The 17865-nt window shown below is 36.9% G+C and overlaps 1 protein-coding gene across 3 annotated transcripts in view; it reads left to right on the top strand.

Annotated features, from left to right (window-relative positions):
• MICU1 (mitochondrial calcium uptake 1) overlaps positions 1–17865 on the top strand; it is a 246858-nt gene that overhangs the window by 43220 nt on the left and 185773 nt on the right. For all 3 annotated transcript variants that reach the window (XM_076010083.1, XM_012762546.3, XM_012762541.3), the window contains one exon: positions 13070–13231. In XM_076010083.1, coding sequence (XP_075866198.1) covers positions 13071–13231 — 161 coding nt within the window. In that variant the 5' untranslated portion in view covers position 13070. The remainder of the gene's footprint in view (positions 1–13069; positions 13232–17865) is intronic.

Genomic DNA, 17865 nt, shown 5'->3' with positions numbered 1-17865 from the left:
TAGTTATAATGATTTAAAATTCATGGTCTGAAACAGCAATTACTTTTGCACCAACCTAATAGAAACAGTGATGAAACCAAGCAAGAAACTTGACTATCCTCATTTCCATACCAAAGCCTATTCATTATACAGTCATATTTTAAATGATTTAGCATTATTCAACTTATTATCTTTCTATTTAAATCAACAAACATTTGAATATGTTTAGTGCACAAAGTATTGTATTAGGCTTTGTGCCTCTGCACAGTACTCATGTTTCAGCTTTCATTAGATTCATAAGACTAGCTTAGCAAGCTTTAAACTAAGAACTTAAGTAGGTATATAAATTCTGAATATGAAATTATGGAAATATGTTAATTACAATAATTCTTATAGTCTTCACATGGAAAAACTTGGCTGACTAATCTGAAGCTTCTCAAATTGGCTCTCATAAATCCCATAAATCTTAAATACAGCCATAGCAGATGCTCAGTTTTTTCACTGTTCTTCTGTATTCATGGCAATTATTGTTTTCATAGATTGTACATATTTTGAAGGTAGCACACAATCTTTACAAAGAAGCAGCATTGCAGATATTAGTGAAATAAATGCACTTGTTTATGTTTGCACTACTGCCTATGTAGTAAGTTGTTCTAGGTTGCAGCTTTAATAAAATAGGCTAAGAAAAAGTACATTCATTTGTGTTATGAAACACTAAGGTAATTATGTCACTTAGTTGAATTGGGCATACTGTAATTTTTAGTGTAGAGTTTAGCATCTTGTTTATTACCATTATAATTCATTCAGATTTTCACTTGTCTTTTTTTTCCTCTTTTTCTGTTTTAAAAGGTAAATTTTGCAGAATGATGTGTAATCTTTTTCTCCAGTAGTTTGGAAATGAAACTTGTGGGATATTTTTGAGAACTTTGTTGCTGTTTAGATTACATCATTCTTTTCAGTAATGAATGGAAAATCTATTCAAGTATTTTGAAAGTATAATTAGTCATTAGAAAGCAAAAGCTTAGATGGTAAAAAAATCTACCTAGTCAGCACTGGTGGAGCTCAGATTGAATCAGAAAAGTATTGAAATGATTCAAGTTGAAAGTTTTAGCTTTTTTTAGGGTGTAGACTGGGGTAGCATTGTTTAATAAACATAACATTCCACTCAGAAATAACATTGGATGGAATAGTGGGTATTACATCCATACCAAAACATTATTTTGTATCTAAAACAATGTGAAAAGTATGCCCCTCTTGTTATAGTGAAGAAAAGATGAAACCTTAGGGCTGAGAATAGACTGGAACAAAATAAAATAAATATAACTTAATATTCTAATAGCTCTCAGAACAATAGTGATGAACTCTTGAAAAATAAAGATTATCAAACTCATTTATTACAGGGAATATATAAATTAGATATCATTTTTTTTCTACCTATTATATAAATGGAAAAGATTGATAATACAGGTTCAGTAGCCCTTATCTGAAATGATTGGCACCAGAAGCCTTTTGGATTTTGGATTTTTTGGATTTTGGAATATTTGTATATATATAATGAGATATCTTAGGAAGGGATGGGACCCAAGTTTAAACTTGAAATTTGTTTATGTTTCATACAGACTTTATACATATAGCTTGCACATAATTTTATATAGTATTTTAAGTAATTTAGTACATGAAACAATTTTTTTGTACATTGAACCGTCAAAAAGCAAAGGTGTCACCTTGGTATCATGAGTATCATAGCCACTGATGGGGCTCAGAAAACAGTGCCCCAAAATGAAGGCCTCAGATGCAAAAGTTTTTCTCTGACATTCTCCTGTCCTCCTGCTTCTTAGTCCCATTTTTCCCTGAACCAGAACTCCTTTTCCTGAAAGCCAGCCATAAAACCTAAAATTATTCCCTGTAAAAACTGGCCATAAAAAAATATCTAACCTACTTTGTTTGACTGTAACTCGTAAGACCCCCATTCCAGAGAGGGCCCTACCCTACACCTAGAAGGAAGAAACACATGCTCACAGAGACCAAGAAAAATCCATACACACAGGCCTTGCTGGGTTTCCCCACTCAGCCTATTAGCATTCGATCATACCCTTTTTGTCCAATTATGTTTCTACATGGCTGTCCATATTTTGATAAGCCTAAGCATAAAAATGGACACTTTTCCCTGTGTCTTTGGGTCTTCATTCTGAAGACTCCTGTGCATACATGTTAAATAAATTTCTATGTCTTTTATTAATCACTCTGCCTCATGTCAGTGATTTTTTAACAAACCTTTAAGAGACCAGGGGTACTTTCTCCCTACACCATCCATGTGGATGATCTGTGGTTGTTTGGCATAACCATCATTCCTGACTCTGAAACTAGATGCTACCAATAAGCAATCATCTTCTAATACTTATTCACATGTAAGTACTTAATAGTAAAAAATATGACTTTCCATTAAAATATGACTTTCCATTAAAACAGTGAGAAAATAATGTGTTGGATATGGAATTTTCCACTTGTAGCATCATGTTGGTGTTCAAAATGTTTCAGATTTTGGAGCATTTCACATTTTGGAGTAGGGATGCTCACCCTGAAGCTAATATAGGAAAAGGAGTACTCTCATACTTTGCTGGTGAGAGTAAATTGGAATGTCAGTATTAAAGGGTAATTTGGCAGCATCAGTCAAATTTAAGGATGTTCACACCTCTTTTAACCTAGCAATCTCCCTTCCAGATATCTGTCCCACAGATATACTTGAATAAAAATGAATAAAAATAAATCTATATGGGAAAAAGTCTCTGTAGCCATGTTTATAATAGCAAAGTGTGGAAACCACCATAAGAAAAATACATTTGGTCTTTGCCCTCAGGTTCCTACACAGAGCCCCTAAAAGCCTGGAAATCTTCTGAGTGGTAGGTTTGAGAGGAATATCTTTCTTTATTCATGATGAGCCCCTTTCTATAATACCTGAGTTTTTGCTACTGAGGTCACTCTTGAAGGATGGGGGCCAGTTGCAGGAGGAACCAACCATGTGATTGGAAGGTTGGAACTTTTAGCCTCTCCATCCCCTACCTCCAGGGAAGGGAGAGAGGCTGGAGATTGAGCTCAGTTACTAATGACCAATAATTTAATCACACCCATGTAATGAACCCTCCATAAAAGTCCTAAACAAAGGGGTTCAGAGAGCTTCTGGGTTGATGAACACATGGAGGTACTGGGAATGGCATGCTTTGAGAGGGCATGGAAGCTCTGTGCCCTTCATCGTATCTTGGCTTTCTTCCATTCGGTATCTTTCCCATTTGGCTATTCTTGAGTTGTATCCTTTATAATGAACTAGTAGTAGGAAGTAAACTTTTTCTGAATTCTGTGAACCATTTTAGCAAATTATTGAACCCAAGGCAGGGGTCCCGCTAACCCTCAATTTATAGCTTGTCAGTCAGAAGCATGGGAGGCCTAGGTTTTTAGTTGGCATTTGAAGTTGTGCAGTCTTCTGTGACTGAGTCCTTTAACCTGTGAGATCTTCACTTACACCAGGTAGTCAGTGTCACAATTTAATTGAGTCATTGTATACCCAGTTGGTGTCCGGAAAGTGAAAGAATGGGTTGTTGGTGTGGATCAAATGTGATAACATTTGGTATCAGAATTGCTGAGAGTATAGAAAAACATTTTTTTCTTTTACAACCTAACTATAGTGTCAAATATTTAAATTGTAGAACAGTCATAGAATAAAATACTCTGTGGTAGTTAAAAAAAAAAAAAAGAAGATGATGATGATGATGATCAATATATCCCTTGATGGATTGATGGAATGATTTTAAATTGTATTAAGTTTTAAAAAATTACAGGTGTTTATGGTGTGATCCCATTATATAAAACAAAGCATAATTTAAAGCATCTCAAATGCTGAATATGTGAGTATACATAGGTGTTTGTGCTGTAGTCTGAATGTCAGTTTCCCCCAAAATTTGTATGTTGGACCCAATACCCAATATAATAGTATTAAGAGGTAGGGGCCTTTTGAGAAGTTATTAAATCATGAAGGGTCTGCTCTCATGGGTAGGATTAGCGCTCTTATAAAAGAGATTGAAATGAGTTGTCTTGCGTCTCCTGCCATGGGAGGATGCTGTAAGAAGCCTCCATCTAAGAGGAATATTCCCTCACAAGCCACCGAATCTGTTGGTCCCTTGCTTGATCTTGGACTCCCCAGCTTCCACAACTGTGAGCAGTAATTTTCTGTTGTTGATAAATTACCAAGTCTAAGGTATTTTGCTATAGCAGCCATAACAGACTCAGACAATATGTGATATTATTTATATGTAAATATATAGAAAAATTTCAGGGAACATACACACTGAACTGCTTTCTGAGGTTTCTTCTAGAGAGAATGGTGAAATTTTAGGTATAGGCATATCTTGGAGATATTGTGGATTCAGTTCCAGTCCACCACAATAAAGCAAATATCACAATAGTGTGTCACACGAATTTTTGGGTTTCCTAGTACACATAAAAGTTGTGTTTACACTATACTGTAGTTTATTAAGTGTGTAATATCATTGTATCTTTTTAAAAAGTTCATATGTTAAACACACATCATTGCTAAAAAATGCTAATGATTATCTGAGCCTTCAGCAGGTGGGTGGTCTTTTTGCTGGTGGGTGGTCTTGCCTCAATGTTGACAGCTGCTGACTGATGAAGGTGGTTGTCTTAGTTCACTTGTGTTGCTATTAAGGAATACCTCAGGCTGGGTAATTTATAAAGAAAAAAGGTTTATTTATCTCATGATTCTGCAGGCTGTACAAGAAGCATGGCACCAGTATCTGCTTCTGGTGAGGGCTTCAGGCTGCTTCCACTCATAGTGGAAGAAAAAGGGAATCCTGAGTGTGTGGATCACATGGTGAGAAGGGAAGCAAGAGAGAAAGAGAGAGGCGGAGAGGGAGGGGTGCAGGGGAAGAGGTGCCAGGCTATTTTCATCAACCAATTATGGGGAAACTAAGTGTAAGAACTCACTCCTGGTGAGAATGGCACCAACCCATTCATAAAGGACCCACCCCTATGACCCAACACCTTCCACCAGGCACCACCTCCAACATTGGGGATTGAATTTCAACATGAGACTTGGCAAGGCTAAACAAATCATATCTAAACCCTAGCAGTGGTGGTTGTCAAAGATGGGTGGCTGTGGCAAATTCTTACCTTTTGTTTCTTTTTATTTGAGATGGTGTTTTACTCTGTTGCCTAAGATCCTCTCAAACTCCTAAGCTCAAGTGATCCTCCTGCCTCAGCCTCCTGAGTAGCTGGTACAGGTGTGCACCACTGCAACTGGCAAGACAATTACTTAAAACAATAATGAGATTTACCACATTGAACAACTCTTTATTTCACAAAAGATTTTTCTATAGCAAGGCATTGCTGTTTGATAGCATTTTACCCACAGTAGAACTTCTTTCAAAATGGGAGTCAGTCTTCTCAAACCCTGCCACTGCTTTATCAACTAATTTTAGGTAATATTCTAAATCCTTTTTTGTCATTTCAACAATGTTCACAGCATCTTCAGTAGAAGTAGAAGATTCCATCTCAGAAACCACTTTCTTTGTTCATCCATAAGAAGCAACTCATTTGTTCATTTTTTCATGAAATTGAAGCAATTCAGTCACATCTTCAGGCTTTACTTCTAATTTTAGTTCTGTTGTTATTTACACCATATCTGCACTTAATTCGTCAACTGAAGTCTTGAACCCCTAAAAGTCATCCAGAGGGGTTGAAATCAGCTTTTTCCAAGCTCCTGTTAATGTTATATTTTGACTTCCTCCAATGAATCATCAATGTTCTTAATGGCAGTTGTTCTCATTTAGAATGGTAAATCCAGAATGTTTGCGATTTACTTTGCCCATATCCAACGCTAGGAATCACTATCTGTGGCAGCTATAGCCTTATGAAATGCATTTCTTTACTAACAAGACTTGAAAGTTGAAATTACTCCTTGATCCATGGGTTGCAGAATGGATGTTGTGTTAGCAGACATAAAAATATTATCTTCTTGTATGTCTAATCAGAGCTCTTAGGTGACTACGTGCATTGTTAATGAGCAGTAATAGTTTGAAAGGAATGTGTTTGAGCAGTAGATCACAAAAATGGGCTTAAAATATTCAGTCAACTATGCTATAGGATTTACTACTTTTTAAAAAATTTTTTTAAGAAATTGTGTCTCACTCTGTCTCCTAGAGTACAGTGGCATAATCATAACTCACTGTACTGTGGAATTCCTGGGCTGGAGTGATCCTCCTGCCTCAGCCTCCCAAGTAGCTGAGACTACAGGCATGTATCACCATGCCTGGCTAATTTTTAAATTTTTTGTAGAGACAGGGTCTCACTATGTTGCCCAGGTTGGTCTTAAACTCCTGGTCTCAAGTGATCCTCTTGCCTCAGCTTCCCAAGTGCTGGGATTACAGGTGTGAGCCACCACATGTGGCCAAAATTTAGCATAATTCTTAACGGCCCTAGAATTTTTTGACTGGTCATTGAACATTGGCTTCATCTTAAAGTCACAAGCTGCATTTAGCCCCTAACAAGAGAGTCAGCCTGTCCTTTGAAGCATTGAATCCAGCCATTGACTTTTTCTCTCTAGCTATGAAAATTCTAGATGGCATCTTCTTACCATGTAAGGCTGTTCTATACATTGAAAATCTGTTGTCTAAGGTAGCCACCTTCATCATTGACATTAGCTAGATTTTCTGGATAACTTGATGCAGCTTTTACATTAGCATTGTCGCGTCACCTTGCCTTTTTACATTATGAGGATGGTTTCTTTCCTTACACCTCAGGAGCCAACCTTTACTAGCTTCAAACTTTTCTGTTGCTGCTTCCTCATCTCTCTCTGTGTTGATAGAATTAAAGAGAGTTAGCCTTGCTCTGTGTTAGGTTTTGGCTTAAGGGAATGTCATGGCTGGTTTGATCTTCTATCTAGACCACTAAAACCTTCTTCATAATGGCAACAAGGCTGTTTAGTTTTCTTATCATTCATGTGTTCACTGGAGTAGGACTTTTAGTGTCCTTCAAGTACTTTTCATTTGCATTCACAACTTGGCCAACTAGTGCAAGAGGTCTAGTTTTTGGCCTCTCTTGGTTTTCGACATGCCTTCCTCACTATGCTTATTCATTTCTAACTTTTGATTTAAAGTGAGAGATGTGATTCTTCCTTTCACTTGAATTCTTAGAGGCCATTGTAGGGTTATTAATTGTCCTACTTTCAATATTATTTTTGTCTTAGGGAGTAGAGAGGTCCAAAGAGAGGCAGAGAGATGGGAGAATGGCTGGTTGGTGGAGCAGTCAGAACATATATGACATTTATTGATTAAGTTTGCCATCTTCTATGGGCATGGTTCATGGCACTCCCAAACAATTACAATAGTAGCATCAAAGACCACTGATCACAGACCACCATAACAAATACAACAATAATGAAAAAGTTTGAAATATTGTGAGAATTACCAAAATGTGACAGAGACATAAGTGAGCACATGCTTTTGGAAAAATGGCACCGATAGACTTCTTGATGCAGAGTTGCCACCAATAAACTTTCAATTTGTAAAAAATGCAGTATCTGTGAAGCACAATAAAGTGAAATATAATAAAAGTATGCCCATATTTGAAAAAGAAAACTTAATTTTTTTATGTATTTCTGTACAGCGTTTTCAACAATGAAAATGTATTTGTATAATATCAGTACAGTGAAAACTACTAAAAATGTAAAAAAAAACAAACCCCAAGTACTTGTGTAAGTTGCAAATAGTAGGATGAAATCACTTTGTCAGACTCAGACAAAGTAGGGCCAGGGAGGTACTAAGGAGAGGAGGCTTGTGCTTACATCTGAGATAAGAACTGTTTCCAGGGACTTTCTAAAAACCTCCACAAGAAACCTTTTCACATCCTTCATGCATCTCCTGCTTTCACAAAGTTTATCTCTAGACATTCTTTAGGACCACAGTAATTCAGATAAGAAGGTCTAAAAGAACATTTGCCCGCTCATGGCACATATTCACCAGTGTACTGATGCTTTGTACTCTGACTTTGCGCGTCTGGAACCAATGAACTCTGTTTCTAAGCAGCTTATAAAAACCTTTTCATTTTTCTAGTAAAAAGCTTCCCATACCAGTGGGGCACTGGTGGTTTGCCATTCCATGCATTCCAAATTATAATCCTCCTTTCTCATCTTTACTTAGTAAACTCAGCATATTTGGAGATAATTTTCTCTAGTGTCTTTTTTAGGTTGACATACTCTTGCTTGTTCCACACAAAAACCTGTATCATGTCTAGCAAATCAATATTCTCTTCATTTTCCCTTCTTTATAGACTCTTTATTGCCTTCTACTAACCTGATTATACCAGGGTAGAAGGAAAATGAGTGTTGCCTAGATATGATGACTCTGGCCATCCAAAACCATGGGGAAGTTGTCACTGGCATCTGTTTCAGGGGTAGAAGTTTGAATGAAATAGTGAGGCAGGGAGCCAAGACGTGACCATAATCCAAGGTCTGACCAAACCTTAAAAGTCCCCAATCTAGATTGTATCAGTGCCTTGGAATTGATAGGATTCAGAGAAGCTTCTTTAGGCTAATTTCATGGGAAACTAAAATTATAAACCACATTGCCCATTTATTAATTTACCATTAGAAGTATAGCTGCCATGAGAACTAGATACTCCCACCTTTTCATCAGCATGTTCTCTCTTCAAGGACAATCTACAAAGGAAGCCAAATTATAATCATAAAGTTACCTAGTGAGCACAGAAATAAAATAAAGGCAAGTTAAGTATATAATTCAGATACTTAATGGCTGAAGCTCTGATGGCCAACTTAATTCAATTCTGTGATTAGGATATAGCTGCCACTGTGATGAATAATAGGTTGAGTCTTTGTCTCAGGACATCCCAGATAGTGCTTATTTTATAATTTAGTTCTCTGAGTGCGGCCATATTTCCAGGGTCATAGGTGCACTGAACCTTACATCTACTAGCTATGCCAGATGCTGTATTAGACTCTGGAAATATATGTCAAAAGGACACTCAGTTCTTCTTTTCTCAAGCTCTTTGTTCATGTAAACTAAACACTTTGGAACCCTGACATTTTATTTAACTGAGATCTAGGTTTTGTTGGTAACTAGATTTGGATAAATCTCAGAAATGTATATTGGCTTCAGAGTTAGCAGATGTTGCTTTCAACAATAGTGTCAGTGTACTGTTGGTTAACAGTACCACAGAGGTTTATTTAGGCCAGTGCCAGGATTGGAAGAGCCAAGCAGTCTGTCTTTAAATGTGCAGTTGTCACAGGTCAGAAATGCAAGAGGGCAAGTCAAATAGAAAAGTTGCAAGCAGATGTTATAAGTCAGGAAAAACATATGGCCTGGAATTCTAATAGTGTGGCAAGTTGCATCAGAAAGTGCCAATCAATAATCACAGTGTTGGGATATGAATTTAATTTAAGTAAGGCTTATCTCACTAGGGAAGCTTATCATATGGGTTGACTGTTGTGAAATTATTGGGCCTGAGCTCAGTGGTCAGGCTGGTAAATGATAGTTCTTGGATGAGGACAATACAACATCAGCCTTCTGGGCATGACTTCATTTTCTCTTAAGTGAAAAAGTTTAAATAAATTATGCCCAGGGGAGCAGTGAATTTTATTTGCATCATCTAAAATTTCCTTATAAATTAAAAAAAACACCTTGCATATATGTATTTTAGTTTTAATTGGCATGTGCATGTTACCTTGTATTCTGCCGTTAAATGCAAATGTATATCTGAAATGTATTTGGCTGTGTGGATAGATACACAAACATAGTTGTTTTTTGTTTATAAAATAGAGGCAAAGTCTTGCTCTGTCACCCAGGCTGGAGTACAGTGGTACAATCATAGCTCATTATAACCTCAAACTCCTGGCCTCAAGCTAACCCCTGCCTCAGCCTTCTGATTAGCTAGTCATTTTTCCTGTAGCCAAAAACAATGCTATTTATGTGAATACACATGTGAATTTGGGAAATATTAATTTTAAAATGAGCCAGAAAAGAAAATGAATCAGAAGTTGTCAGACAGGAAGAAAATATAGTGGACAGCCTCCTTGGTGCTGGATTTTGCTAGATAGTATATGTAATAAAATGAGGTGATTTCTGGGATTGAGTAGGGATATAAGAATTTTGTTTCTAAAGCTTAGGTCATAGAAAATAGGAGAAGAAATTAACCATCTTTTACTTTGTCTATGAGTGCAGAATTTAGCTCCAACTTTGAAATTGAAGCTAGATTGGATGAAGGCGGTCAAGGAGCAAGGTTTATTTAAGAGATTATAGGTATAGGTCCGAGGGAGGAGTTGGTAGTAACCAGGTCAGTGATATTAAGAGACAGCTAAGTAGTCTAACCTGATGAATCTGAATAATAAAAGATACAGTTTTCTTAGTCAATTAGGGGCTGAGAGTATACTTAAATGTTAGGAAGCAGTACCTGTATAGTTTGTATTCAGACCTTTTTTATGTGAAAATAAAATAGATCACAAGTATTTTAAGCACCTATAAATATAACAAGTCCTGTGTTTGACTATGTGTTCATAAAGAGAAAAAAATTAATTCTGGCCTTGAAGGAAGTTCAAAGCCAGGTGGGAAAGGCAAACTTATGTATGAACAAATATGTTAATTGCCATAGGAAGATGTTTACAAAGTGCAAGGTAATTTAAATTAGGAAACAGTGAACTATGCTTTGAGAAAAATCAAAGAGAAAGCATGGATACTTTGTATAATTTGAATGAATTACCACTGCAAAAAAGTGGAACCAGAAAGAAATGCCTTTTCCTCCTTAAGTCTGCCTCGTGGGATAAAAGAATGAGGGAATAAACTGAGCTCTCAAGGTCATTGTCTAGAGGAAAAAATCATTTTACTTTAATTCTCTGGATGAAGGTGCCCAAAATGATCCTAAGGCTTTGGGGTGCTCCTGACATTTCTATCACATGATCAAAATTTTACACTGTTCTGAGGCTTAAGACTGAACAAAAGCCCTTGCTGACTAACCCAGTCATAACTTAGTCTTTTATTTTACATTTTCTATCATTTATACCATAATATTTTTCTATTTCTTTAAGATAGCATTTTAGAAATGTATAATTTTAAAAATGTTTGATATGTATTTTGCTTAATGAGAATGCCAAAAATTTGGGGCCTTTTAGGTCTCACACAGGGATGAACATGCAATATGAACTTGATAAATTCTTGTTGAATGAGCACTTCCCAGTATTCTCTTGGATGCTGAATTAGTTGGCTTTCACTGTGGCAACGAACAACCCCCAAATCTTTGTGGCTTACTGTAACAAACATTTCTTTCTCACTAGAATTCTGCAGGTCAGTTATGCTCAGCTGGCTCAGCTAGGCTTAAACAATGGTTTATTCCAGTCTGAAGTCTGTTCATATTGAACCCAGGTTGAAGGAAATAATGCCTCCTTGAGGCATGATCTTCTCTTGACGGACAACAGGAGCACAAAAAGGTGAACAGCAACACCTCTTAAAAGCACTTTGTGGAACTAGTCCACATTCCATTGGTCAAAGCAAAGCACATGGCAAGACACACACCTAAAATTAAAAGAGTGGGAAAATAGTCTTTGCCATGAGATGGGAAATGAGAGAATGAATGTTTATTATTTTTTAAATTTTTTCTAAATTTATATTAATTTACTTTTTTTTTTTACTGTCATGAGCAGCTTCCCTGTAGAAAGAGTGAATGTTTATTAAGCAGTAATATATGCCAATACAGATATTTCTGATATAAAACAAAATGTTAAAGGAATTTCAATTAATTGCTTTACAGCTTTAAATTCATCTTTCATTGTCCTGTTTGTAATACTGGAAGTTTTTCCTTTGCCAGTTATTGTGAAGCTTTGTCAGTATAGAGATTAGAGGGACACTGGAATAGGAGGGATGTTTCTTCCTTATTCTAGTGTGCTCTTTGCTTCTTGCTCCTGTGGCATTCAAGGACTAGTGGGACACTCAATGGCACTCAATCTCTGAGAAGTTTTGGCAGCAACATTCCTGCATACAGTTTCTCAGTGAATTGCATACTTCGGCATCTCCTCATGGGTGGCTTCCCCAGGAACCCCAAAGGTTACTTTCTCAATTTCCACTGGCATGAGTATTCCTAGTAGATGACTTGCTGTAACATCACAGATAGTGGCTTTCTAGTGAGTTTTGCTGGTGTGGCTTCTTAGTAAATTTCTCAAAGATGTGTGACTGTGTCATTTCCTCAAGGTCTAGATTTCAGCCGTGGTGAAAATAGACCTTTTATAGATTTGGTATTTTCTTGGTACTCTGCGTCAGTTCTGGAAGTAGTGGCTGCTCCCTGCATCTACTGGGAGAGTGACAGAGTTAGTTAGTTAATATGTTTTAATTAATATTACAACAGTTAATATGTTGTAATTAATAATGAATAGTTAATATGTTGTAATTAATAATGTTTTATATTAAATGTTCCTGTTCAAATTATCACATGGTTTCTGTTTTCTAATTGTATTTTGATCTATTGGGTTAATAAGTAGTACTTTTCTCATAAGATTGTTCTGAGTATTAAATGGGATAATACATGCGAAGTGTTTAGAATAGTGTCTGCCATAAAATAACTACCATGTTTCCCTGAAAATAAGACAGGGTCTTATATTTATTTTTCCTCAAGAAGACCCCCTAGGGCTTATTTTCAGGGGATGTGTTATTTTCCCCTCAAAGCCTCAGCTTGCAGCATGCACAGGATGGCTGCCCCCACCTTTCCGGTCACCTCTGGGATAGTAGCTGTCATGATGGGGCAGATGAGAAGGGCTGCTTGTCTTCCTTACTGCTCCATGAGGAAATGCATGGGTTGTACAGATATGCTGCATAGCCATGCCCATGACTAGGTCTTATTTTGGGGGTAGGGCTTATATTGCGCAAATGCTTAGAAATCCTGGTAGGGCTTATTTTATGGGTAGGTCTTATTTTTGGGGAAACACGGTACTTAATCAGTGTTTGTTGGTGATGTTGATACGATCATCATCATCCCCACGGTCATACCATTAGCTAGGAGTGACATTTCTAATTTTTGTCCACAGGATGTTTCGTCTTAACTCACTTTCTGCATTGGCAGAACTAGCTGTGGGCTTTCGATGGTACCATGGAGGATCACATCCCACCCAGATCAGGCGAAGACTAATGGTGGTGGCTTTCCTGGGAGCGTCTGCAGTAACTGCAAGTACTGGTCTTTTGTGGAAGAGGTGAGTGTTATCCGACCATTTCATTCCTGCGTGTACTTTTATTCTTTCAGTTATCTCTGTTATCAGAAAGGAGTTAGTTTTTGGCTTAACTTTGTTTCAAAATTTCTTGCCCCAAATCATTTCACATTGATAATATTTGTCTATAAAATAAGATGTTCCAGGGAATTCAGCTATCATGCCAAGGCAATAAATAGGATACATTATGCTTCAACATCTGCCTGTCTCCTCTGCTGAACATTTTTAATAATGGTATAGGGATGGCAATAGTAGCTTTAAAAAAATGAATGCTTTCTGAGACTTCAAAATTTGGTAACCATATGAAATTAACTAATGAGCCTTAATAGTCTTGTATCACCTGATAATCTTCTTGGTAGTTATTGAAACTTACCTGGAGGGAATAGAAAATATAGTGACTCACAGTCTTCTCTTTCTTAAAAAACATAGGTACTTTTTTCTGACTCTGTCACTCTCTCTTTTTTTTATCTTTCACTTGGTTCACCCTGTCTTAAAGTTTTTATCATTATTTTTGGCTTATTCAAAAAGGGGGTGATTATTATTTAAGACCTTTATTAACAGGTACTTGCAGTTTGTTGACTTTTTTTTGAAAAAGTCAAATCTATTACAAATTAAACATTAAGTTCTTATAAATCTCAACTTGACCAGACATGAAACAATTTAGAAAGCTTTAAAGGTGTATTGAGAAAAACCATGCTTTTTTAAAAAATGCCTTTGGTTATTACTAAAAAAGACATCTTTAGGTAAGTATAATAATAACCCCATGCTGCATAGATAATCCAGATAGTGCTAGTTATCGGGTCAATGGGTAAAAAGCAAGCACTTAAGGTCTTTGGTTCCAATCTTTTGTTCATTTCTTATTGCTGAAATTTCATATTTACTTCTTGTTAGATGATTACATCAAATGATAGTAGAAATAGTAAGCTGGCATTTACTCAGCCCAGCCCTGCTGAGTCTAAGGAGTAGAGGAATTCTCAACTGGTGGATCAGTTGTTTTTGTCTGTTTGCCATCTTGTGGCTTAGGGTTTTCTGGGCCTCTGTGTAGGTAATTTAAGTTGCAGCGGTACCAGTGTTAAGGTGGCTACTGACTTTGGGTCTTGTATCTTTGATTTTCTTCATCCTCTTCATTGTCATTCTCTCTAGGCTATCTTTGGCAAGGAGGGTCCCTATGGAATCATGATTATAATCCTGATATGTATTCTTTCCTGCTTGTCTACCTTGTGCTCCTGCATCCTGGTTGTCAGCACCCTCCATCACTTCTCCCTGCACAGGAGTGTTGGAGTACTGTGATCCATGCCTATGGGGTCTCTGCAGGTACTAAGATAGGGACCTTCATTTGTAGTAAGGCCAGTGTTGTTGGGCCTGGCCTTCAGGAATACTCTCTGTTCCCTCCTTCTTTTCTCTACTCTCACTATTATGTTAGTTTTGCTGGTAATTGCATGGAGTAATATGGCAACATGTATAGCTTCTATAATGGCTATGGTCTGCTGCATGTTTACTGCCTGTAACTGGAACTACACTAGGGCCTGTAATATTTGCTGCCTCCACCCTTTTCTCCTTCAGTGACATCAAACTCTATAGTCTCTACAGCTTTCTGGGGTTATTCTTCTTTATGGCAGTCTAGTATACAAATACATCTGCCTTGGTGTCATTCCTGTTGATGAAACCGTATCTATTTCTTACATTGAACCTTTTTACTATTTCCAAAACCTTTATTGTAATGACTTGTTTGTCCCATCACTCCCTGCTGCCAAGTTGGTGCTGGGTTGGTGTCGGGTTGGTGTTGGCAGTGCTGAGGGTGAGGGCAGGGGCAGTGGCAGGCAGCTGTTGAGTCCAGGCCTCACTGCTCATGGTTGTAGTGATGGTGACTGGGGCTGGCAGTGGCAGCTGCAGCTCCTCCCAGGGTGTGATGGTAACTAGGCCAGCAGCAGCAATGGGGCAGGGCTCTCTGGGGCCCACTCTCCACTCCCATTGCTGATTTCTTTCTTCCTTTCTTTTAAAATCAATTCTATTGAAGAATAATACATGTAAAAGAAAATACAACCATTTTAAGTATACAGTGAGTCTTGACAAATGTCTATAATTGTGTAACCACTCCCAAGTCAAGATATTTCCAGCAAACCATGAAGTCTCCTCATGCCTCTTCCCAGTTAGTCTTGCACTATCCACTATTCCAGGCAACCACTGATCTGGTTTGTATCACTATAGATTAGTTTTGCACTTTTGGAATTTAATGTAAATGGAACCATAAAGAATGCAGGCTGGACCTGGGTGCTTACCCCTGTAATCCTAGCACTTTGGGAGGTCGAAGCAGGAGGATCACTTGAGTCCAGGAGTTTGAGACCAGCCTGGACAATAGTGAGACCCCATCTCTACAAAAAAAAATTTTTAAAAAAAATAGATGGGCATGGTGGAGTGTGCCTATAGTCCTACTGGAGAGGCTGAGGCAGAAGGATTGCAGGATCTCAGAGTTGGAGGCTGCAGTGAACTATGATAATGCCACTGCACTCTAGCCTGGGCAACAGAGCTAGAGACCCTGTCTTAAAAAATAAAGAAAAGAAAAAGTATCTTTGGGATCTGGCTTCTTTCATGCAGCCATTAATGTTTCTGAGATTTATCCATGTGTAGCAGAAGTTTGTGTCCTTCTTATAATTGGATAGTATTTCTTTGTAGGAATATGTTACAGTTTGTTAATTCATTTACTGGTTTGCCCTCCTTAATAATACTGCTTTGAAATTCGTGTGTAAGTCTTTGTTTCTTTTGGTTAAATATTTAGGAGTGAAATTGCTAGGTCATATGGTAAGTATATGTTGAATTTTATTCAAAACTGCCAAACAATTATCCAATGGATTTATTCTATTATACACCCCTACCAACATTGCAGGGGACTTTAACTTGCTCACCAGACCTTGGTAGTGTCAGTCTTTTTAATTTTAGCCATTCTAATGGGCATGTTGTGGCATTTCCCCAATGACTAATGATGCTAAGCATCTTTTCCTAGGCTTATTGGTCATTTCTGTGTTCTCTTTTATGAAGTGTCTATTCAATTGCCTGTTTAAAAAAATCAAACTGTCTTATTGAGCTCTGAAAATATAAATATTTTCTCCTAGTGAATGGCTTGCCTTTTCATTTCCTTCACAGTGTCTTTCAAAGAGCAGAAATTTTTAATTTTGATGAAGTCCAGTTTATCACTGTTTTCTCACATGGTTAGTGTTTTTTTTTTCCTGTCTAGGAAATCTTTGCCCCTCCACACATGTGAAGATTTTCTTTTGTGTTTTCTAAGTGTGATAGCTTTAGTTTTTGTATTTAGGTCTAGAATTGATTTTGAGTTAATTTTTATGTTTGGTGTTAGGTAGAGGTTGATATTCTCTCTCTCCCTCCCTCTCTCCCTCCCTCCCTCCCTCATATGGATATTTAATAATTCTAGCCTTATTTGTTGAGACTATCTTACCACTTCTTACCACTCAATTATATTGTTAGTGCCTTTGTTGACGATCAGTTGTCAGTATCTGTATGGATTTGTTTCTGGACTCTGTATTCTGTTCCATTTAATTTGTGTCTTTAGGCCAGTGTGGTGTATCTTGATTACTATGGCCTTACAGTAAGTCTTTAAAACAATATTTAAGTCCTTTATTTAAGTCCAATATTTAAGTCCTTTAAAACAATATTTAAGTCCTTGGTTTTTTTGAGTTTTTAAAAAATCTTTTAGGTCCTTACATTTACATATAAAATTTGTGCTCAGCCTATTAATTTCTACAGAGCAACCTACTGGGACTTTGAACAGAATTGTATTAAATATATATATCAAGTTGGGGAGAATCAACATCTTAATATTGAGCCTTTTAATCAGGAACACTGTATATACTAATTTATTTGAGTCTTTTGAAATTTCAGCAGTGTTTTGTGGTTTTCAGTGTATAGATGTTGCACATACATTGCTAAATTTATTCTCTTTCTATAATATCATTATTTAGATTTAATTCACATAACCTACAACTTAGGGTGATTTTAGTATTTAACAAAGTGTGCAACCATAACCACTATCTAATTCCAGAAAATGTCATTGCCCGTTAAAGGAACCCCATGCCCTTTAGTAGTTACCTCCCATTTTCCCCATTTACCAGCCCCAAGCAACCACTCATCTACTTTCTGTCTATAGATTTGCCCTTTCTGGGCATTTTGCATAATTGGAATAATATGACATCTGGTCTTTTTGACTGGCTTCAAGATTCATCCATGTTGTAGAATGAATCAGTACTTCCTTTTTATGGCCAAATAATATTCCACTATATTGACATGACTTAAACCTAAGTATTCTAGGAAAGTATTCTAAGAAAACCATAAGTATTCTAGTAGAAAATGTTGGAAAAACTCTTAAAGACATCAGCCTAGGCAAAGAATTTATGAAGAAGACCCCAAAAGCAATCATAGTAATAGTAAAAATAAATAAATGGGACCTGATCAAATTAAAAAGCTTCTGCACAGCCAAGGAAACAATCATTAGAGTGAATAGACAACCTACAGAATGGGAGGAAATATTTGCATGATATACATCCGATAAAGGGTTGATAACTAGAATCTATAAAGAACTCAAATCAGCAAGAAAAAAATCAAACAAC

The sequence above is a fragment of the Microcebus murinus genome, chromosome 14 (genome assembly GCF_040939455.1).
Source record: "Microcebus murinus isolate Inina chromosome 14, M.murinus_Inina_mat1.0, whole genome shotgun sequence".
Taxonomy (NCBI): Eukaryota; Metazoa; Chordata; class Mammalia; order Primates; family Cheirogaleidae; genus Microcebus; species Microcebus murinus.
The sequence above is the reverse complement of the archived record's forward strand: the minus strand, read 5'-3'. Positions and strand labels throughout refer to the sequence as shown.